Source organism: Protopterus annectens, chromosome 3.part1, assembly GCF_019279795.1.
Source record: "Protopterus annectens isolate FY-2018-M chromosome 3.part1, PAN1.0, whole genome shotgun sequence".
NCBI lineage: Eukaryota > Metazoa > Chordata > Ceratodontiformes > Protopteridae > Protopterus > Protopterus annectens.
The window spans coordinates 1,271,766,038-1,271,790,691 of NC_056732.1; the positions used below are offsets into that span (position 1 = coordinate 1,271,766,038).

Consider the following 24,654-nt stretch of genomic DNA (forward strand, 5'->3'; position numbering starts at 1 on the left):
ATATAGCCCACCTAATCATGAAGGGATTCACATCTAGATCAGGGGAGGTCATCGTGCCTCTTTACTCATCCCTCATCAGGCCCATAATTGAGTACAATGCCCCTTTTGGGATGTACCTTACCAGACACCTGCACCAACTGGAAAGACACCAAAAGTACCTCACCAAGAGGATCACAGGGCTCAAACAGATGCCATATGCTGCCCGGTTAAAGAAACTCCAGCTCTACTCAGTGTCAAACCGCCTGCTCAGAGGGGATCTGTGCCTGACATATAAAGCCATGTCCAACCTGGAATTAATGGACATGCTGCACCTCAGAAAATCCAAATCCCATCGAGCTACGCGCTCAAGAGCCTTGAACCTTAGCACTGAAATAAATAGGACATGCTGGAGGGACAGATTCATAACCCAGAGGCTCCCTTCACTCTGGAATAAAATCCCAGTCCAGGTTAGGCAGAGTCCCTTCATTGACTCTCTTCAAGAGGAATCTTGATGAGTGGATGGGAGATAGTAGGTTTACCCCGGGTATCACTTCTGTGTCACTGTTAGACAGAGGCACAGTAATACTAACCTCGAAAAAGGGCATAGCAAACTTCATTTAAAATGGGTGGCGAAAGCCAAACACACACTGGCTAGGCTTATAAATGCCCTCGGGCAGATAGCCTAGTATGAACCTATGAACCTATGAGCGTTCAAACTCAGATTAATAGTAGGGGCAGGCAACTCAACAGCCACCAAGTTTAAGACTGCAACTACTCTTGGGCGGGTGGACGAGAAAATCAAATGTAAACAGAGATCAGCAATAAGTCAGACATAGAACAGCAAGCAAGCTGAATAAGTACTCCAGTTAAATAAAGATGCCTCCAAAAAATTCTAGTTAAACAGGAATGCTGTTTCTTAACTCCTCCCACTATCTAGCTGGATGCTAATAACTGTCTGCAAAGGAATTATTTTCTAATTTTTCTAACTGACCCTAGGCAAGACCTCTTAAAACTCCAACAGAACAAAAATCTTACAACAAAACAAATGCAATATAAGAAAAAGATAAAAAAAATAAAAGTAACCAAACCTTAATGAAAAATTTCTATTCAAAATCTAATGCAGACAGAGACCAGCAATAGTCAGGCAAAGAAAAGCAAGCACGCTATATAAGTACTACAGTTAAATAAAGATGCCTCAAAAAAATTAGTTAAACAGGAATGCTGTTTCTCAGCTCCTCCCACTAATTAGCTGAATGTTATTCACTGTCTGCAAAGGAATTCTTTTCTAACTGACCCTAGGCAAGACATCTTAAAACTCCAACAGAACAAAAAACTTAAAACAAACACAAGAAAAAGATAAAATAAATAAATAAAAGTAACCAAACCTTAATAAAAAACGTCAATTCCAAATCAAATGCAGACAGACTTCAGCAACAGTCAGGCAGACAACAGCCTATCCTTCAACTGCTCTCAGCTTTAACTTGCAGCTCTACAGATTTTTTTAAATGACCCTTAACAAATCCAACTATTACTCCATTGCTAGCTAAGGATCCCCACTGATGTCCCCTGCATATCATGGGAAGTACCTTAACATCGAGGTGGATAAATATTAAACCAAAACCTTCCTGCTATGGAATTTCAATTAACCAATTACTGACTGGAACACGTAAACCTCTTAAAATGGATCTGTTCAGTGTTTCTCAGACTTTGTTAATACCAATGTGCAGTACCAAATTGTGAAATTACCCACTAGAGTTTTTAATATCCTTAACTTGATACTTACCAGCCTAGCTCCCACCTCTATCCACCCCACATCTCTTTATTCACAGTTAAATCTGATCATAAATCAATCATCTTCACCGTTAGTGTTACCTCCCAATCACCAAATAAAACCACCTTTACAAACTTTCCCAAGGCAAATCCACCTCAGCTTATAAAAGACATGGGCAAAATTGCCAACAATCCCATGCAAATGGGCCAAAGAGAAAGATGCATTTAAACTGCATGGAAAAGTCAGTACCTATCTGTCCTATATATAATGGTAAATTCAGGAATAAACATCTCTGGTGGAACTCCTGCATTAAAGAATTGTCTAACAAAAGAATGAATATAACAAAAATGGTGTAGGAAATTATGATCCCTAACTTTAGACTGTACTGAAATATGTCAAAAAAGCACTATTAGAAAATGTAAAGTGGAGCACAAACTTGATCATGCATGAAGGCATTTTTGTACAATTTCATTTGTGAAATGATTAAACCTATTTTCACATAAAGTGGGCTTTCTGAATCCAAGGTACGTAATTTTTACTTTGGTTTCGTCACATGAACAATATTTTTAAGTTAAACTTTCCTGTGTGTTGAGTAAATGTGCATGCACTTGCTGATTCCCTCTCATATGCTACAGCATAATGATGATGTAATACAGGGAGTAAAAATAGCTAGTAGTTGGGTAAGAGTGGGCATGCATGTAATTCTATAGTTTGAAGCCATTTTCAACAAAGTGACGCAAACTGCAGCACAATCAATATGTCACTCAATCAGGCAAGCAGACACTAAAGCAATAAATAACTAAATACATTTTTATAATCAAATAAAAAGCAAAATGGAACAACTCCTGGTAAAATGTACAGTGCTTGACATGCAGTTAATAAAACAGATACAATACTGTAATAAACATTTTTCTATAATGGATGATAACTTTAGGAAGAAAATTAGTGCTATGTGAAACATCTCAGTGTTAGCCTACAGGGAAGTAATATTTGGATGTGTCATACATTGTGTCTAGATTAGTGCTGGAATGGAAACTATGCCTTGAACTTAATAAGTTTCTTGGCCCTGTATATGAGACTAGGTACTGCAGGTGGCACCTGGTGGGAAGCCAAACTGCCTATAGTACTGAAAATCACATACAGGTGAAGCTGTACTGCAGGTTTCAAGAGGCAGAGAGTCTGGAACCATTCACATATGCTATCTGGTATAGTACAAGCAATGTCTCAAACTCCTGTAGGGGCAAGCTCACAGTGTTCTGTTTTCAAAAGCAGACTTAATTTCCTGGTGGGTTAGTGGCCCCACATACCCATCCTCATCTTGGAAGAGGAGAACTCAGTTATACTGGCCATGCTGTCCTACAGGTGGAGCCTCTGCAATGGACAATGTATTGCCATGCAACAGCACCAGTATAGGATGCTGTTCCCTGCTGGCAATACTGGATCTGAAACAGATGGAGCTGCTGTGCCAGATAATTTTGTCCAGACTGCGTGGCTGCACCAATTCGTCAGGTAAATCAGGTTATAATCAGAACAAGTAAGTTTCATTAACACAGAATGCTACAGAAAATAACTACCTGCTCTTAGCATTGACACACACACTTCAATCCACTACCTCACAGTACTGAACTACATCCCCCCCTTATTACATCATCAGAAAGTGCCAGCGGCTGCTCAACATACAGTAGATACAAATATGAGTTTACTAAATTTTAAATAAACAGAGCTCAAATGATCTAAATAAAGTAGAAATTAGACATTATAAAACCAGAAAGTCAATGTTACATGATGAGATCATAAAAAAGCAAAAAGAATTGCTAAGAAAACCTTTAACCATTATTTTTAAGGTTGATATGGATACCAAGGGAAACTACAAATCCTTCTTCAGTTAAGAGAGTACATTCAGGGATACTGTTCAACAATGCACGGAACTCATCCACAATGATATCACATAATCCAAATACAAGGATACAGCCAATAGATCAGCAGACATATTTGGTGCTAACTTTAAACACCCTCCATGCACTGTTGATCCCAGTACCCCTAAAGATTTTAGTCTCTCCCTGAAATAACTTTGGACAAAGTCTCAGAAACCATGTCAAGGGTTAAAAATAAAACTTTCACGGGACCAGACAACATACCAAGGTGCAGTCATCAATGCTGTGTGCGCAGTGACCAAACCTCTACTTAAACTGTTCAGTCTTAGCCTACCCACAAAAGCTTGTGCTTGATGCCTAAAAACAACCACTGTGACTCCTTTGCAAAACAGAGGCCATATACAGGCCCAAGTAATTACACGCTCATAAGCCTTACTAGCCTTATATGCAAAGCCATGGAAATTGTCATAGCAGAACTCATTAATGCAGACATAAGCAATTTAACTGATCTAGACCCCAATCAGTTTGGATTTCTGATGGACAGGTCCTTTCTCTTAAACCTAATAAACTTCTTTGAAAAGGTTACAAAGGCTGCAGACAATGGTGACTCTCTGCACAATGCTTATCTTGGTGTATTCAAGTCTTCTGAGACCTATAACTTGAAAGTACTTAATGTAAACACCAGCGTCAAACACTGGACAGCAAATCAGCTCTTCAACAAATCCCAACTTGCTAAAGTTGCTGGTACCCTCTGTGGATGTAATATAACCAGTGGGGTACCACAGGGTTCAGTGTTGGGCCCTGTCCTCTTCAGCATTTCACAGACATCCAAGCCAAAGCACTATCCAGAAGTGTGGTTCACCAAGTCTTCTGATGACTGCAAGCCAAGTATTATTTTCTCTTACAATCATGCTAAACAGCTCCTGCAAGGGCTAGAATATGTACACATCTTGTGTACTAAAATTGGTATCAAACCAAATGCAAAGTAACACCTCACAGCAGCATTCTATAAAAAGCTGATCCCACCTCAAACATTACAAATTGTACTCCCATTCAGCCAGACATTATCAAAAGAGGCCTGAGTACTTAAGTGGACAGAACTCTCTCATTTGATTATAATGTTTCCACCATAGCCAAAAAAATACTTCTATCAGCCCCAGTTACTTCCCAAAGGAATATCGCTCAAGATCGCAGGAAGACTTCAAACCAGTGTACTCTTCCCTTACCAAACCCTTCTTCAGGTACAATGCCTACTTTTCTAACTACAAATGGAAGCATATTACTCACCTGGAAAAGCACCTAGAAAAACTAAAGGATGTAATTCCTACAAGTATTCATTCTCCTCATACTTGCTAGTCTACCAGCTGCTCCAAGGTGACCTACATTTCGCTCTTCAAGCTGTGAAAGTCTGAATCCTATCTGACATACTTCTTCGCCAAACCAGTGGCAATACAAACAGCAAAAGAAGGGACTTAAATTTACAATAAATACAATACTCTGAAAAGGGTAGGTTTATACCTCAACATACTCACACAGTCTACAGAATAACTTACCACTAAAATATTACTTTGACTACCTTCAAGACTAATCTTGACAGACAAACTTACCCCAGGGTTATCATGTACAGTACTGATCGATATGGGAGGCGAGCACTAAGTCCTCATAAATTTTGGCAATAACTTTTAAGTATGTCTACTTCAAAGTGCATATGAATAGGTATCTTATAGTCCCCTATAATGCCTCGCTCAGTATTTTTCCCATGCACTTGCTGAAAAGAATCCTCTGGAAAAAAATATGTAAGATCTGATGAAATTAAGAAAGAAGCAGACTAAATACCCCCCCCCCTTTTGGTTAGGTTAACATTGTCATCAACAGGATCATCAATGTAAGTGTACTCTAACAAGGGAGGAAGGAAGTTGGATAGTTCACCAGCACACTAAATAATGTGTAAAACAAGAACTGTGACCTTAATTCCAATGTCATGGAATAAGATGGAAAACAAAAGGTATTTACTGACTTGTACAAACACAGCCCAAAAAACTAAGCTACCTGTAACTCGGTTGCTTGAGGGAACATGATGGACTGATGAACAGGTGTGTCTCACAAGGAACACTACGGTGCTGAAAGAATAAAATGATACAGAGAGGGAGCAGTATAATCCTTGGAGAGCAAAGGAGTTTTCAGTGGAGTTGAGAAAAGCAAACATGAAACACTAAAAAGCAAAAAAACATTTCGCCACTTTTCAAACATATGAACATTTCACCTTTAATTACCATACTGCTATGTTTACCTGAATGAAATGGCATAAGAGTTGGACTCATTCCGTTTACGAACCAAGAAGGCTCCATCCCGTGGCACCCTCATGAGCATGTGCTCCGCTTGCAGTCTTGTAAGATTGGCATGGTACCAACTGTTAGTATATGGTTAAAAAAAAAGAGAGAACAACATTTAAGATGTTTACATTCATCTTAAACCTATGTAAAACAGCATAATACAAATGAACATACCAATACACGTACAACTCCTAGAACCAAAATTAAATGCAAAGAGCAACAGAACAAGAAATAAGCTCTTAGAAAAATCATTTATAAGAGATGCAAGGGGATGGACTCAATACTCATCACCGCAAAAAGTTGATAGTCTTCAGCTGCATGCATCAGAATAAGTGCTACCAAAATGTTACACAAACAGAACGCATTCTAAAATGTACAAGATGGTGAACAACACAAAACTCAAAAGTGGCACCCACCCACACATTCATATACAGAAGACACACCTACAAAGCTGGAATGTTAATACCCCAAGTTACATTAGCAACTAGTTTTGTAGTGAGCATTATTCTGAATGGTCACCACAATGCAACTCTCAGTGTGCATCTTCAGTAGAAAAACACCGACGTACCTATGAACTGCTGACTAGTGAGGACACACTACATGTCATGCCATTCAACATTTTCTGTTACCTTACAGCATTCCTTTTTTGCAAGCATTATACAACCAGGCATACTTTTCCATATTTCTATAAATATTTCAATAAATAAGCAGTCAGAAAGGAATTAGCTGCCATCACATAAAAGCTCAAGTCTCCTGAACAAAACCTGTTACTAACAATAAATACATAAGGTGGAGAGTTTCCAACATAAGAAAAGTTGTGTGTGAAAATTTAGAAAAAATATAACTCTGGATTTTTCTGCATTATAATTGTTACAATACAGAACTGTGAAAGACTGACTTCTATTGTTGCAAAAAAGACCTCCTGAACACACTGCTGTTTGTACATTTCTAATAGCATTTACTGTTCACCAGATACATAAAACTGTTTTGCTTATTATTCTTTAACCTTTTTAAATATAATGCTCTGGAATCTAAGAATGTGCACAGGCTGCTGGAGGTGTGACACTCCACAGCTATTAGATGTGGATGAGGTAATAAATGCATGGTTGCATTACGTCTGTTTTCAACTCTGCAGAGATCTATACATTTTACAATATGATTAAAAAAAAATCTTGGAGGATTTTATAAACTTCATTCATTCGCAAAAAACACACTTAAGCCAATGCAGGGTTGAGAGGGCACTAGAACCTACACTGGTACTCGGTATGTGCAAGGTTGTAAACAATCCTGAACAGGATGCCAGTACCTTGCAGGACACACACACACACACACACACACACACACACACACACACACACACACACACACACACATACACTTTGCTTTACTCCCACATCTACTTCAGCTGCTGATTATATTATTTTGCATCAATAACCCTATTTGAAACATTGATGGTTACTGTGAGTACTCTCACATAACCAATCTATAGTCGTCATAAGGATCACTGCTGCACTATATGCAGTGAGCAGGTCTCTGGCAGTCACATGTAGAGAGATACAGCATGCCTTTTAGGGCAGTGGAAGCAAAATGACTCTGTAATATTTGGAGAAGGTGAGGACAGAGGGCTAACTGACCACCTCAGAATGCCGTCAAATGAGAGCCTTAAATTTTAAAGGATGTTGCAGTGGTGGCAACTGCTCAAGTGCGCGTGCCCTGACAAAGAAAGTGTAAGACCTACCATAACAAAAGGTGAGAGAATTTGGTTGCCCTTATAAAAGTTTGCCTGGATACTGTTCTATCCTTCTCTGCTATTATGAGAGAGCCATAGGGTAAGTCACAGAATCAAAAGTCTTTAGTCTTGTTAGTATAGTATCTTTAGCTATCTGGTAAGTTCTACGGTATGCTAAATCCTCTTCCTCTCTTTTTGTATAATAGGGTGAAAGATGGGATGATGGATACATATTAATTCAAAGACAGCTCTAAGACCACAGCACAGCAGACTTAAAAGAAGTGCTGGCTACCAATCCATTTACACAATCAAAGCTTTTAGTTTGGAGATCATCTGAATTGAACTGATGGCAACCAAGAAAAATGTCCTCCAAGCAGGAATTAAAACAGTAGCAGAACCGTCAAGCTTTAATATAATCAGTGTGAGCTTCATAATCACAAAATAACATTCCAATGGAACAGGAACAGGTGTTTTCAGTTATAATAAACCTTTCAAGAATAGCTTAGTAGACGAGTTTAAATGATTGGGAAATCCATTGACATGCAAGTCTGACACTACTGAAAGATGCACTTTGACAAATACGAGCAAGATTCTGGTCACAAAGTTCAGAATATTACTGCACAGCCTTATATGGACAGACAAATCAGCTACAGGATCCAAATTTTCCTTACTGCAGCATAATGAACCCCTTCTTCCATACGGTTGCATGGAATTTCCTATATGATGGGCCTTCGGCCTCCTGTAACATGGATTCAATAAGAGATGATTGTGGGACACTAACCTGAAATCTTCCATGCTTTCAGTGTGAGTACTTTGAGGAGGGGCTGATGATTGTCCACCCTTGTTGGTTTAAAAGAATGGCAGGATTGAGTCATAAATAATAATGGTAATAGCAAGCACTGTTTTCCAACAGTTTAAAGAGATGACTACACACAAATTACCACCAGATGGCCAATAGCAAAATCAGACTGACTATATACTTTACAGTTAGAGAATATGAACTATATATAATCAGCAAAATCAAGATCTGGAGTTAACTGTGGCTCAGACCATCAGCTTCTTCTTGCAGACAAAAATGAAAGAAACCAAGAAAAAACACCAGGCCAACCAGGTACAAGCTCAATGATATTCCAAATGAATATGTAGCATAGACGCAGAACAGATTTAGGGATCTGACCTAGTGGCTAGAGTGCCTGAAGAATTATGGCCTGAAGTTTGTGATACTGCTGAGGAGGGCACGACAAAAATGTTCCAAATAGAAAGAAGGTTAAGGAGGAGGGCACGACAAAAATGTTCCAAATAGAAAGAAGGTTAAGAAGGAGGGCACAACAAAATGTTTCAAACAGAAATATGATTAAGGAGGCAAAGCATCTGTCTGTGGATGCTTCAGAAATGGCCAAGGAAAGGAACACAGCAAAAACGACAGAGAAGCACGACAAACTGAATACAGACTTTCAGAGAGCAGTAAGAAGAGACAGGGAAGCATACCTAAATGAGCAGTGCAAAGCAATGGAAGAAGTTAACAGAACGACAAAGATCCTCTCAAAAAGATGGGCAACATTAAGGGAAACTTCCATGGAAAAATGGGCCAGATAACATACAAAGATGGGAAGGACCTAGAAGACATTTAAAGAAGTGGTAAGAATGTACAGAAGAACTACATAAGAAGGACCTAACATCACCGATGCATACAACTGTATGTCATTTGATCCACAGCAAGGCATCATGGACAGTGAAGGTACATGAACCCTAGAAATCCTTGCTAATATCAAGGTTGCAGAAAGTGATGGAATTCCAGCTGAACTGTTTAAATCCCTGCAAAATTACTCTATTTTGGTGTTGCCTGGAATTTGCCAACAAATTTGTAAAATGTTAATATTGGCCATCGGATTGGAAAAAGTCAGTTTATATCTCAATTGCAAAAATGTCATTACTAAGGAGTGCTTAAATTATAAAATAACAGCACTTGTTTTACATGCTGGTAAGGTAATGCCCTACATCGTGCAAGCTAGACTCTAGGAATAAATGAACCAAAAACTGCAAGATGCACAAGCGGGTTTTAGAAAGGGCAAAATAAAGTACAGTTGTGTACACTTACCATAAAATGTAGATGTTCTAGTGTATTCACTGTTGCAGTCATTACATTTGGGTTATCTGCTTGCAGGTAGCCCTTGGTCAGCCTGATTAACAAAGTCTTGGGTCCTGCGTCGGTTGTTGTCCCTTCTTCTATGACATCAGGTCGTCGGGGTTATAAAACATGCAGCCGATGCCATTACATCATTTTTTCTTGCCCCAGATGTCAGGTACCCCCCTAATGGGAAGCAATTAAATATAAAAATACAACGATATACCTCCAACAAAAAAGCAAATACACCAAAAAGCTTTTAAGCATAGTAAAGGAAAGTAGAGGTATAGCCAAAAGAAGTTAGGGTGCTGGAGGGAGTGTAACCAGAACTGCAACAGTGAATACACTTGAACATCTACATTAATAGTAAGTGTACACAACTGTACTGTGTTCTTTGTGTTTCACTGTTGCAGTCATCACATTTGGGTAGATTCCCAAAGCTATGGTTGGGAAAAGGAATTTAGATAACATTAGGACCAGCTATAAGGCCGTGCAAGACTGCAGTGACAAAGCCAGCTCTGGATTTATAGAAAATTGGCAAATAATGCCTGGTGAAAGTATGTACAGAACTCCAGGTAGTAGCTTCTAGGATGTCCCTGGTAGGGACTCCTCTGAGAAAGGCTGTAGAGGTAGATGCAGCCCTGGTGGAGTGAGGTCTGATCCCCTGTGGGATGCAGCCCTGGTGGAGTGAGGTCTGATCCCCTGTGGGATAGGTTTTCCATGGTGATTATAGCAGAAATGAATGCAATTGCCTATCCATTTAGAAATGGTTTGCTTTGAAATAGCCTTCCCCTCTGCCCCTGCAACAAATGCCACCAGCAGTTGTTCAGATTTCCTTTAAGGATTAGTACTGTCCAAGTAGAATCTAAGTTGTCTGTGCACATTTAAGGAATGCAGTATCTGTTCCCCTTTGTTCTGTGGATTGGGAAATAAGGTTGGCAAATGAATGGACTGATTAAGAGCCACACTGGATACCACCTTGGGCATGAAGGATGGATTGGTTCTGAGGGACACCCTGTCCGCACGAAAGATGATGAAAGGCTCCACTGCCATAAGGGCCTGTAATTCAGATACCCTTCTTGCTGAAGTGATTGCTAAAAGGAAAGCTGTTTTCCAAGAAATAAATTTTAAGTCTGCAGTAGCAGCTGGCTCGAAAGGAGGTAGAGTGAGTTTCTCCAAAACAAAATTAAGGTCCCAGGCAGGGGTTGGAGCTCTCCTGAGTGGTCTCAGTTTTTTTGCCCCTCTGAGGAACTGCTTAAGCAGTGGATGAGAGAAGATGGGAGGTTCTGTGTTATAATGATCTGAAATGGCTGAGGCATGAATTTTGATGGAGGAAAAAGACAGGCCCTTGTGAAGCATCTCAGTTAAGTAATGTAAAATATGAGGTAAATTGGGCGTTGCTGTGTTCATCCTTTGAGATTGGTTCCAGGCACAGAATCTTTTCCATTTTTCAGCATAAGATTTTCTAGTACTAGGCCTCCTTGCCTCTAAAATGATATCTATCACAGGTTTACTGAGGGAAGGTACAGGAGAGATTAGGTGATTAGCCAGGCTGCTAGGTTCAGTGTTAGAAGCTGAGGGTGCAGAATCTGGTTCTCCTGCTGAGACAATGGGGAAGGAGTCAGAGGCAGGTGCCATGGGTATACCCATGACACACTGCGCAGGAGGGGGTACCAGTGTTGGCGTGGCCAGTCTGGAGCAATCAAAATCATCGTTGGTGTGTCCTGTTTGGTTTTAGAAGTACTTTGGAGAGCAGAGGCAGGGGGGGGCATAGACTGATAGGTTTTTCCAGCTGAAGGACAGAGCATCCACTTTCCAGGCTTGTTTGTGGGGAGTCCTTGTGCAAAATTTGTCCAATTGGTAGTTCTGGGGAGAGGCAAACAGGTCTATATCTGGGCTCTCCCATTTGCTTGTCAACATGTTGAAAATCCTTGGTTCCAGTTTCCACTCATGTGGGTCCATGAGGTTTCTGCTTAGTCCGTCTGCCAGTGCATTTAATTTTCCTGGCAGGAACTGAGCTTGTAGGTGCACTTGGTAGCTCAAGGCTGTGTTTCACACTGCCATGGCTAGTCTGCAGAGGGGGTAAGAATGTGTACCCCTCTGCTTGTTTATGTACCACATAACAGTGGTGGTGTCTGTCTTTACCATTAGTTGTCCTGGAAGAATGTGATCCTTGAAGGCTGTCAGAGCATTCTGTACAGCTAACATTTCTTTTTGATTGATATGCAGGTGCATTTGACTTGGGTTCCATTTGTCCCGAATGCACTTCCCTGCCAGGTGAGCTCCCCATGCATAGTCTGATGTGTCTCTTAGGGTTTGGCCGGCAGGGGGGGTGTGTGAAAGGTAGTCCCTTGTTTTGGTGGCAGGCCTCTGCCCACCAAAGGAACTCTAGGCGTAGGCAAGTTATGATAGGAATCATTGATTCTAGATCCTGAGAATGTTGACACCATAGGCTTTTTAGATACCACTGTAGTTTCCTCATATGCAGTCTTGCATATAGAATTAGAAGAATGCATGAGGCCATGAACCCCAAGGCTTGCAGTATTTGTCTTGCAGATAGCAGGGTTTTTGTAGCCACTTGTTTGAAGTAGGTTGTCAAATGAATCTGTTTCTCTGGCGTGAGGAAAGCCATCTGGGAAGTTGTATTCAAGCTTGCTCCCAGGAATATAATTTGTTGACAGGGTACCAGGTGTGATTTCTTTTCGTTTATGATGCACCCCAGACAAGTTAGAACCCTTTGTACAAAGGCCAGATGATTCAAAAGTATGTCCTAGCTTTCTGCCTGAATTAGACAATCGTCCAGGTATGGGTATATTTGAATATTTCTTTGCCTGCAAAATGCAATAACTGGAACTAGGCACTTTGTGAATACCCTAGGCACAGTAGATAAGCCAATGGGCAGTGCAGAGAACTGATAGTGCGTGTAGCCTGCTTTGAAGCGTAGGTATCTTCTGCAAGATTCTCTGATTGGGATGTGCAGGTATGCTTCTTTAAAATCTAGTGTTGCCAACCAGGCATCTTTGCCTATAGGAAGCAACTGGTGAAGAGTCAGCATCTTGAATTTTGGAATCTCCAAAAAGGTGTTTAGAGTAGACAGGTCCAGGATAGTTTCATAGTATAGTACTAGGCTATCTGCCCTGGGGCATTTGTAAGCCTAGCCATAGTGATGTGGCTTTTGCCACCCCATGAAATGGTACAAAAATGTACAGAATAAATTTAGAATACTGTGCCTCTGTCTAGTAGTGACACAATGAAGGTCCCCTTATATAATAGAATTAGTTTACTGTGCCTCTGTCTAGCAGTGACACAGATGTGACCCCTGGGGTAAACTTACGATCTCCCATCCACTCATCAAGATTTCTCTTGAATTGAGTCAGTGAGGGGCTCTGCCTAATACGAACTGGGATCTTGTTCCAAAGCACAGGACACCATGAATCGTCTTTTCTGGGTACCAGGAAAAGTCTCGAGTAGAAACCTTGTCCCTTTTCCTTTTCTGGTACCAAATGAATAGCCCCCATGCTTAAGAGAGAAAAGTACTTGTTTTTGGGCCTCTGCCCACTGATTTGGGGGTAGGTCTGGCTACCCGCTTGGTGTTGGCAATGTGTGGAAGTAAAATCTGTATCCCTAGGACACTACATTTAAAACCCATTTGTCCTGGGTAATGCGTTCCCAGTTCTTTGCATGAAGAGCAATCCCCCCCCCCCAAAGGGGCAGTCAGATGTTAAGTGCTTGGAAATTTTGAAAGGAAGTCATTGAGACCGCTTACCATAGGGGGGAGTCTTATTACTCCCAGATTTGGAAGTGGAGGCCCCCACTGCTTAGTCCTGAGCGCACCTTGGGACTGCAGCCTGGGAGCTCTGCTGGATCTGGGTTTGGACTGAGAAGGTCTGGAAGAGGCAGGAAAGGACCAATTCTTGGAAGGCCAATGCCTACTAAATCTTGGAGGTTGTACTTGCAAAAAAATCTTTAACAGTTTGCATAGATTTAGCTTTTTCTTCCATCTTTTTAAGAACTTCTTCTGCCTTGTTGCCAAACAGGCGGTCCTGGTTTATGGGAGCATCCAGTAATTTTGCTTTAACATGATCTGATAGGGATTGCTCCTTAAGCCAAGCATACCTTCTAAGTACAGACCCAGTTAACGCAGCCCTGCAAGATGCCTCTAGAGAGTCAAAACCACATTGCAAAGTATGTTTTCCAACCTGTTCAGCTGGATGCAATAAATCCTGTAATTCCTTATTTTCAGCACAATCAGGAAACATCATCATTTTCTGTTTAAGCAATCCAATAATATGCTGTTGATACTTCAACATATAAAACTGACAGTTTAAGGCTCTAATTGCCAAAGTTGCAGGTGTCTACCTTCTTACCCCATCTATCCAGCGCCCTGGAGTCTCTATCAGAGGGGGTAGGATTTTTGCCAGTAGTAGCTTTAATGCCCTTAGGCCCCTGTGAAATGGTCTCAGGATCCGCAGTAGGATTTTTGAAAAAAAACATGTGAGAGTCAGGGAACCTGTAACATCTATCAGGTTTCCGGGGAGCAGGAGGTAAAGAGTCAGGGGCCACGCTAGATTCTGCAAAAGCATCAACAGCAATGTCTAATACAAGAGGTATGCCTAAAGGCCTGTGCTGGGGCAGGAGTAAGAAATCCCTAAGCCTCTTTTTAGAATCAGAGAAATCCTGACTTTCCTGAGAGTATGCAGGGTTTCACCAAAAGAGAAATCCTCTGGGGGGAAGCAGAGGGAATGGAGTCCTCAGCATCAGAATACTCACAGGTAGATAAGGGTAAATCCTGGTCATAAGAGGAAACAGAAAATTCAGAATCCTGGTCGGAAGTATTATAGACAAACTCAGTCCTAGGTCTCTTAGAGGGGGAAGGCTGGCTTCCCCTGATTAAAGTAATAAGGTCTTCAGCCATCTGTTTTTTAGGCATAGAGGCCTGACTATGCGGTCTGGGTGTCAGTTTTTAGGCATGGTTTGAGATTTAGGCCTTAAAGAAGAAGATGGCGTCGGTTTAATATGCAAGTCAGTAGGCCTGAATACACCCTCAGAAGCCAGTGCCTGCACAGCAGCTCCGGACCCATCCAAGGTAGAGACATCTGCAGGTTCCACAGTTGAAGCATCTCACGGCATACCTGGCTCCGAATGGGTCTCAGTAGAGGTCTGTGAATCAGAAGAAGCGGGTATCAGGGGCTGCAAAAGCGCCTCACTGAGAACTGGCGACTGGATTAGTAGAAGCGTCGGCAGCTTTAGACCTAGGCGGCTTGTCTCTATCTTTATCTTTGCATTTTTTCAGAAAATCGGTAGTCAGACAGCTGACCAAAGACATATCAGGATAATTGAACCGAGCACCAAAATATTTAGAAGCGTAAATATACAGACGACAGATAGTTTGTGGTTTAAATAAGGCACAAAACTGATAGCGAGGTACGTCGTGGTCTGGGCCTAGGCAAGGAATACAGTACGAAAGAAAATGTTTATGAGGTATTTGCTTTCCACAAGTAATGCAATTATTTACTTTTACTGACATCATTTAAGAGCAAGAATAAGTTTCCCCAATGGGGTACTTTGCTTTTAGTTGAAGACTTCGGTTCTGAAACTCGAAAACAAAAATTGCCGACCGGCACTTGTGAACTGCTTTTGCTTCGGGCACTGAACGGCAAGAAAGACTGATGTAATGGCGTCAGCTGCATGTTTTATACCCCTGACGACCTGACGTCATGGAAGAAGGGACAGCAACCGACGCAGGACCCAAGACTTTGTTAATCAGGCTGACTGAGGGCTACCTGCAAGCAGATAACCCAAATGTAATGAGTGCAACAGTGAAACACAAGGAACATCTACAGATCAAATTGCCAGCATCTTCTCGCAAACGAAGAAAGCAAACAGATTTAGAAATATATTTACCTCTGCTTTACGGACTACTTTAAAGCCTTTAACTGTATGGACCACAATAATCTGTGTTAAGCTACTACAGAAATGGAGATACTAGGTTACCCACTTGCCTCTGGAGGAATCTTTATGCAGAAAAAAACAACGGCTAGTGTACAACAAGAAAGAAGTAAGATCTCGGATTCACTACTGCGAAAGAAGTGTGACTCTGCTGTGTATTTGCCCTACTTATTTCATTTTTTTTGCTGAATACACAAAGCAAAATGCTGGGCTAGACAAATCAGATGTTGGAATCAAAACTGCCAGGAGAAATATTAACAACCTCAGATATGCAGATTATACCATATTCTGATGGCTGAAAGTGATGAAGAGTTGAACAACTTGCTGATGAAGGTGAAACAGAAAATGCAGAGGCGGGTTTTCTGCTTATTATAAAAAAAAATAAATCAAAAGGAGGGGGAGTATCAATATTCGTCAAAGATACCCACACCTCCAGGTTGGTGGCACAGCACGAAGCATCAGAGACTATCCATGTGCAACTAACAGTGGGTAAAACTGCCTTCCAGTTTATAGCCTGCTACAGACCACCCTCCCAAACCCAGGAACCCCACTCGGCCTTCCTGAGAACACTGGAAAATATGAAGGTCTCTCCAAACACCATTATACTGGGCGACTAACTACCCAAACATAGACTGGGAGCATTACTCTAGCTCCAACACCCTAGCCCAAAGGTTCCTAGAATTTATAAACTCAAATGCTATGGAACAACTTGTTACCACTCCCACAAGAGGGGAAAACATACTGGACCTGATCATCACCAACATGGGGACTTTATGCTCCAGACCAGAAGTGTATCCCTCACTGGTAAGATCAGACCATAAACTAATCTTACTGGATATTCACATCCCGACCCCACCCCATGCCCAGAAAACCACAGTGAAAAACTTCTCTAAAGCAAATTTCACACTCCTCAAAACAGAGGTGGAATCCTTCAATGCCTTCGGGCCTGTGGAAAATACGGCCCAGACCGCATAATCCTTTATAAACGCATTCTATGAACACCTTCAGGAATGCATGGATCATGCAATCCCAAATAAAACCATGATCCAATCCTCCAAAGGCAGACGTCCTGTCTGGTGGACCCCAGCCATAAACAAACTATACAATAGAAGGAGGAAGCTACTACATGATAGAGCAAAATCCCAAAAAGGGAAGGCATCTCTGATCAGTATTAGCAAAAAACTACGGGCACTCATAAAATCGTCTAAGGCCAGCTATGAGAGAAAAATTGCACAGGACACTAAGGATAATCACAAGGCTTTCTTTAGTTATGTTAGCAACCTGGGTGGGAATTCCCAGATATGCTCAGAATTAGTCCAAAATGACAAAAAATACACCGAACCCACAGACATTGCCAACATGCTAGCTGACAGGTTCAGTGCAAACTCCCCCCCCCCCACCAAAAGGGCAAATATCTATCCCAGCAGAGTACTGCCCCCCCTGACATCTCAGATGCTCAGGTAAGAGCCGCCCTCTCCAAAGCAAAAAACACAGCATCAATGGGACCAGACGGTGTCCTGGGCTGCGTCCTACATGAACTCCAAGAAGAGCTAAACCCAAACATAAAACTACTGTTCAATCTCAGCCTTACTACAGGATATGTACCCAAAGAGTGGCGTACAGCAACAGTGGTCCCTCTCCACAAAGGTAGTGCCTCAACGGATCCTGGAAACTATCGCCCCATAAGCCTGACTAGCTTGGTCTGCAAAGCTATGGAAAGGATCATCAGAGACCTCATAAATAAAGATATTGGGGACCTACAGACACTGGATCCTACCCAGTTTGGCTTTAAGGGCAGATCCTGCCTCTTAAACCTGGTTGATTTCTTTGAAACAGTCACCAAGGCCATTGACCAGGGGAAGGTGGTCCACACAGCCTACCTGGACCTCGCAAAAGCCTTCGATACAATACTCCACTCGGGCATTATAGATAAGCTCACCAGCTTAAATATAAACCCCTATGTCACTAGATGGGTTGCAAACTGACTCAAGGACAGAACCCACATGGTTAGAATTGCTGGAGCCATGTCAGACTCCAAACCAGTTACAAGTGGCATCCCACAAGGCTCAGTCCTGGGACCTCTTGTTCGGTATATATTTCTCGGAGGTACAGGCCAACACGGAAGGACTGTGGCTGACCAAGTTCGCAGATTACTGCAAACTGGGCGCCATAATCGACTCTCCAGCCGACACAAGCATCCTCCAAAAGGGCCTCATAGAAACAGACAAGTGGTGCCAGAGCCATGGCCTCAAGCTAAACGCTAAAAAGTGTATAGTCATGCCCTTTGGCAAAAACAAAGTGCCCACAAATTACCACATAGGTGGTAATCCATTAAGTACAGAAGAAGTAATTAGGGACCTGGGGACCCAAGTTGATAGCAATCTCTCATTTGACAACCACGTGGCCAAAGTGGTTAGAAAAATATTTTATATAGCCCACCTAATCATGAAGGGATTCACATCTAGATCAGGGGAGGTCATCGTGCCTCTTTACTCATCCCTCATCAGGCCCATAATTGAGTATAATGTCCCTTTTGGGATGTACCTTACCAGACACCTGCAGCAAATGGAAAGACCCCAAAAGTACCTCACCAAGAGGATCAAAGGGCTCAAACAGATGCCATATGCTGCCCGGTTAAAGAAACTCCAGCTCTTCTCAGTGGCATACCGCCTGCTCAGAGGCGATCTGTGCCTGACGTATAAAGCCATGTCCAACCCGGAATTAATGGACATGCTGCACCTCAGAAAATCCAAATCCCATCGAGCCACGCGCTCAAGAGACGTGAGCCTCAGCACTGAAATAAATAGGACATGCTGGAGGGACAGATTCATAACCCAGAGGCTCCCTTCACTCTGGAATAAAATCCCAGTCCAGGTTACACAGAGTCCTCATTGACTCTCTTCAAGAGGAATCTTGATGAGTGGATGGGAGATCGTAGGTTTACCCCGGGTATCACTTCTGTGTCACTGTTAGACAGAGGCACAGTATACTAACCTCGAAAAAGGGAATAGCAAAATTAATTTAAAATGGGTGGCGAAAAGCCAAACACACTCTGGCAAGGCTTATAAATGCCCTAGGGCACATAGCCTAGTATGAACCTATGAACTTATGAAATTAGTTCATATTGCCCTATCCATTTTTTCCCAACGGTAAAGAAAAGACGTGGAAGCAGTGACAGATTTTCTCTTCCTTGGCTCAAACATTTCTACAAATGGTGACTGCAACTGTGAAATATTTTCTTCTTGAAAGGAAAGCTATGGCAAATCTAGGTAAAATTTTAAAGAAAAATGACCATCAGACTTCCAGCAAAAGCCTGTACAGTCAAAGCTATTGTTTTCTGAGTAGTAATATGTCTGTAAGAGTTGGACAGAAAGTAAAGCTATGCACTGAAAATTCAATGCTTCTAAAATAAGGTGGTGAAGAAAACTTTTGAAAATTCTGTGGCCTACAAAAAAAAAGAAAATCCCTTAATACTTATTAAGGAAGTAAATGAGAATTCTGTAGCCTACAAAAAACTCAAATCCCTTAATACTTATTAAGCAAGTAAATTCAGACTGTTCACTGGAAGGTCTAACAGTAAAACTGAAACTCAAATATTTTGGTTACATAATACAAGGAAAGGATTCAGCAGAAAATATATGGATGCTGGGAAAGGTCAAAGGCAAAAGAAGAAAGGTCTTCAGAAGCTTACGTGAAAAGACAGCATTACTGAAGTAATGAATTTGAATTTGTAATAACTTAAAAAAGCACATAGTGAGCAAAAATCCTGGTGGTGTTGAAGTCCTTGAGGTCACAAAAACTCGAACTTGAGCAAAGATAGCAAAAAAATATGGGCAACTAGCTGAAAGAACTACATTTAGATCAAACTGTGCTAGAGTTATTATAATGAGTGTTTCCGTTTCTGTCCTTGCAAAGGTGTCAACCAGCATTCCTAGAGCAAGCAGAACTGCTAGAAAAGCAAAGTAAAGCCAAGTTCCCAATTGTACCAGATACAAAACACTTCTGGGCAAAGGCTCTGACAGCAGAATATTAAACATCTTCCGCTGGAGATTATCAGACCATGCAAATACAGCCATGTCTGGGGTGCAGAATTTCCATGTTACATGCAGGATGAAGTTCTTTTCCAACTGCCATTTATGCTGGAATCCCAAGGTCCTGCTCATGTTGCCAGCCACTGGGTTTAGGTTGCTAAGGATGAACGCTACTTGGAGATAACAAAACCAAGCAGCTGGTCAGATTCCAAATCATAGGTTCATAGGTTTAGGTTCATAGGTTTATACTAGGCTATCTGCCCTAAGGCATTTATAAGCCTAGCCCAAATTTTTGTGGCTTACGCCACCCCTTATATGAAAAAATACTGTGCCCATTAGTTTGTTGTGCCTCTGTCCAGCAGTGACACAGAGATGATTCCCGGGGTAAACCTACGATCTCCCATCCACAGGTCTAGATTTCTCTTGAACAGAGTCAGCGAGGTGCTCTGCCTCACATGGACCGGGATTTTATTCCACAGCATAGGGAGTCTCTGAGTGATAAATCTATCCCTCCAGCACGTCCTATTTATATCCGTGCTAAGGTTTAAGTCGCTTGCTCTAGTGGTTTTGGTGGATTTGGATTTTTTGAGGTGGAGCATGTCCATTAATTCCAGGTTGGACATGGCCTTGTATGTCAGGCACATGTCACCTCTGAGCAGACGGTATGCGACTGAATAGAGCTGGAGTTTCTTCAATCTGGCAGCATATGACAGATTTTGGAGTCCCTTTATCCTTTTGGTGAGGAACTTTTGGGGTCTCTCCAATTGCTCATAGGTTCATAGGTTCATACTAGGCTATCTGCCCGAGGGCATTTACAAGCCTAGCCCATAGTTTTGTGGCTTACGCCACCCCTTTAGTATGGGGAACTATACCCATTATTTTGCTGTGCCTCTGTTGAGCAGTGACACTGAGGTAATCCCTGGGGTATATCGGGTGAGATACATCCCGAATGGGGCATTGTACTCGATCATTGGTCTGATAAGTGAAGAGTACAGGGGAACAATAACCTCACTAGATCTGGATGTGAATCCCTTCATGATCAGGTGGGCAATGTACAAGGTCTTTCTAACCACTTCAGCAATATGAGTGTCAAAAGAAAGGCCACTGTCAACCTGGGTCCCCAGGTCCCTGATAACCTCTTCTGTGCTTAGTGGATTGCCACCTATATGGTAGCTTGGGGTTACCTTGTTTTTCCCGAAGGGTATGACTATACATTTTTTGGTGTTTAACTTCAGGCCATGGCTCTGGCACCAGCTATCTGTTTCCGTGAGTCCCTTCTGAAGGATATCCGTGTCTGATGCACTTTCCACTATGGCCCAGTTTGCAGTCGCCTGCAAACTTTGTCAGCCAAAGTCCTCCTATGTTGGCCTGTACTTCTGAGAAGTAGATGCCAAACAATAGGGGCCAAGGACCGAGCCCTGTGGGACACCACTTGTGACCGGCTTGGAGTCTGACACAGCGCCAGCAACTCTAACCCTGTGGGTTCTGTCCTTAAGCCAGTTTGCAACCCATCTTGTGACATATGAGTTTACATTTAAGCTGGTAAGTTTTTCTACAATACCCGAGTGGGGTATTGTGTCGAAAGCCTTTGCAAGGTCAAGGTAGGCTGTATGGACTGCCTTTCCTCATCAATGGCCTTGGTGACTGTTTCAAGAAGTCGACCAAGTTCAAAAGGCATGATCTTCCCTTGACAAAGCCAAACTGGGTCGGGTCCAATGTCTGCAAGTCCCCTATATCTTTGTTTATGAGCTCCATTATGATCCTCTCCATAGCTTTGCAGACTAGACTTGTTAAGCTTATGGGCGGTAATTACCAGGGTCCGTGAGGCACCGCCTTTGTGGAGTGGGACAACAGTTGCCGACGCCACTCCTTGGGCATGTATCCTGTGGTAAGGCTGAGATTAAACAGCTGCCTTATGTGCGGGTTTAATTCCTCATTTAGCTCGTGTAGCACACAGCCGGGGACACCATCCGTCCCATTGATGCTGTGTTTTTAGCTTTAGAGAGAGCAGCTTTCACCTGTGCATTTGAGATGTCCGGGAGGCTACACTCGACTGGGATAGTTATCTCTCCTTTAGGGGAGAGGGGGGTGAAGTTTGCACTGAACCTGTCTGCTAGTATGTTGGCAATGTCTGTGGGTTCAGTGATTTTTGTATCATTTTGGACTAATTCTGAGCATATCTGGGAGTTTCCACCCAGGTTCCTAACATAGCTGAAAAAGGCCTTATGATTGTCCTTTGAATCCATGGCAATTTTTCTCTCAAAATTGGCCTTAGTTGATTTTATGAGTGCTCGTATTTTTTACTAATAATGATCAGGGGTGACTTCCCTTTTATGGATTTTGTTCTATCATGTAATAGCTTTCTCCTCTTATTGTAAAGTTTGTTAATGGCTGGGGTCCACCAGACTGGACGCTTGCCCTTTGTGGAAAGAGTCTTGGTTTTATTTGGGATTGCCTGATCCATGCAGTCCTGGAGGTGTTCATAGAAGGCATTTGTAAGGGCTTCCACAGCTTGGGTTGTGGTTTCCACTGGCTCAGGGGCCTTGAAGGATACCACACCAGTCTTGAGTAGTGTGAAGTTTGCTTTAGAGAAGTTCTTCACTATGGTCTTTTTGTTTGGGGTGGGGCGGGATGTGGATTTCCAGTGAGATTAGTTTATGATCAGATCTCACCAATGAGGGATATACTTCGTGTGGAGCATTTTGTCCCCATGTTTGTGACAATGAGATCTAGTATATTTTCTCCTCTCATGGGAACAGTGACTAGCTGTTCCATGGCATTTGAATTTATGAACTCCAGGAACCGTTGGGCTAGAAAGTTAGGGCTTGAGTAATGTTCCCAGTCTATATTCGGGTAGTTGAAGTCACCCAATATGATGGTGTTTGGAGATACATTTATACCCTCCAGTGTCTTCAGGAAGGCTGTGTGGGGTTCCTGAGTTTGAGAGGGTGGCCTGTAGCATGCTACAATTTGTAGAGCAGTTTTGCCTATGGTTAGTTGCACCTGGATGGTTTCCGGCTTCGTGCGTTGCCACTAACCTGGAGGTGTGGGTATCCTTTATGAATATGGATACACCCCCTCCTTTTGTGGTATGGTCCGGGTTTTGGGGCCGGAATGCATGATATGAGGTAAAACCTAATAGTGCCGGTGTGCTCTCAGGAGCCTTGAACCAGGTTTCAGTTACAGCACAGACATTGATGTTCTCCATACTGAGAAGGGCCTCGAGTGCGTGCATTTTGAGATTTAGACTTCTGGCATTGAGCAGCATTACCCTCAGTTTCTTCCCATTTTTGTTTTCTAGGGTGGTAGGTTTAGAATTTGAGCCTTGCCTAAAAAGGCACTATGGGGTGGCAAGAGCCTTAGCCAATATCCGGAATCCCAGGGTGACAGGTGCAAGCCGCCCCTTGAGCAGCGTGGCTTGTCAAGCATGTCATCCCAGGCAGACAGACACTGGATCCCCTTTGAATGACACCAGACATTAAGCCAGTTGTTAAAGCTGATCATCTTGTCTCTATATTGTGGCATCATTCTTGGTGAAGGAAGGATACTGCTCAGGGTTAGGGTCATACCTGCCTGGGCTACATAATCAGAGAGCTCCTCTATGTCTCTTTTCATGTAGTCCAGGGAGGTGCGTCTCAGGTCGTTCACACCAGCATGGACAATGACTGTGTCATATTTGTACTTGCCGTGGAGTGACCCGAGTGCTTGTGTTATGTGGCGGATTCTAGCGCCCGATCGCAGCTTACTGTGACCCTCTCCTTGTTCAGCCTGGTGAGTGGGACGTCAGTGTGTCTGACTATGGAGTCACCTATGACAAGTATGTTTGGTGTTGTATTTGGCCTTAAGGGCTGTGACTGCTTTGCACACTGCTTTTGTGGTTTATGTGTTGCTTGTGGGGTGTCTTGAGGTAGCAGTTGTTTGGGTGTCTGCTTTGGAGGTCTCTGCTGTTTAGGTAAATTTTTACTCAGAGCCTCCGAGTATGTCTTTGTGTGTTTATGTGTTTGATTCAGTGGAGTGGTAGCATTATGTGAGGCTGGTTTTGTGGTGTGTGTAGTTGCCTTCTCCTCCTGTCTGGTCTTGCCAGTCCTGAGTTGAGAGAGCTCAGCCTCCAGTTTGGCTAAATAGCTGCATCTCTCGCAAGTATTTGTGTTATGTGGGAGGAAGAGAGGGTTGTCTGTGTACATGAGGCAGTTATAACATTGCCTCAATATTCCCAGATTCACCAGCTGGACCGGAGAGAAGATTGACAACTGACCTTTGGACATGCTAGAATAATATTGGGAATTCCTTAATTGAAAACAAGGGCCAGTGGGGAGTGAGGGTGTAGTGCTTTTATTTTTAGTGCTGACTTATATAATTGCTTTAGTGAGCAAGTGCCAGGTAACTTGAGTGCAATGTGTTACAAGTAACTAAATGCAAAAACGACAAACAGTAACTTTCTTTCAAGTGAAACAAGGAAATAAGTACAGTAAGCAATGCAGATATCACTAGTGATCCACAGAAGCGCTGAGAAGTTGCGTATTAGGTGGAATTAGCTTCCAGGGAAATAACAAGCAAACAAACAACAAGCATATAAACAAAGCTAGATTCAGCAGGCCTGGATCTAGTCTATGCTAGAGCAAACAAGGTGAACCAATTTCAGTAAGATACAGTTCAAATATTCAGGCACTATAAACCTTTAACCAGAAACCATAACCAGCATGCCTTACACCTAGTAGCAGGTATAAGTAAATGTCCCTTGTTTGTTGATGCACCTCACCAAAGCTCTTGTCTGTCACCACCCAAGTTGTGCTAAAATGAAGTGCTGACTTAAAAGCTTTAAGGGCACAGATGATTGCCCTAATGTACTTCACATTTATTTAT

At 42.3% G+C, this 24,654-nt stretch overlaps 1 protein-coding gene across 1 annotated transcript in view; it reads right to left on the bottom strand.

The window, feature by feature from the left end:
* LOC122798415 (1-phosphatidylinositol 4,5-bisphosphate phosphodiesterase gamma-1-like) overlaps positions 1-24,654 on the bottom strand; it is a 3,104,897-nt gene that overhangs the window by 938,312 nt on the left and 2,141,931 nt on the right. Inside the window, exon 18 of the mRNA XM_044067334.1 lies at positions 5,915-6,034. Coding sequence (XP_043923269.1) covers positions 5,915-6,034 — 120 coding nt within the window. The remainder of the gene's footprint in view (positions 1-5,914; positions 6,035-24,654) is intronic.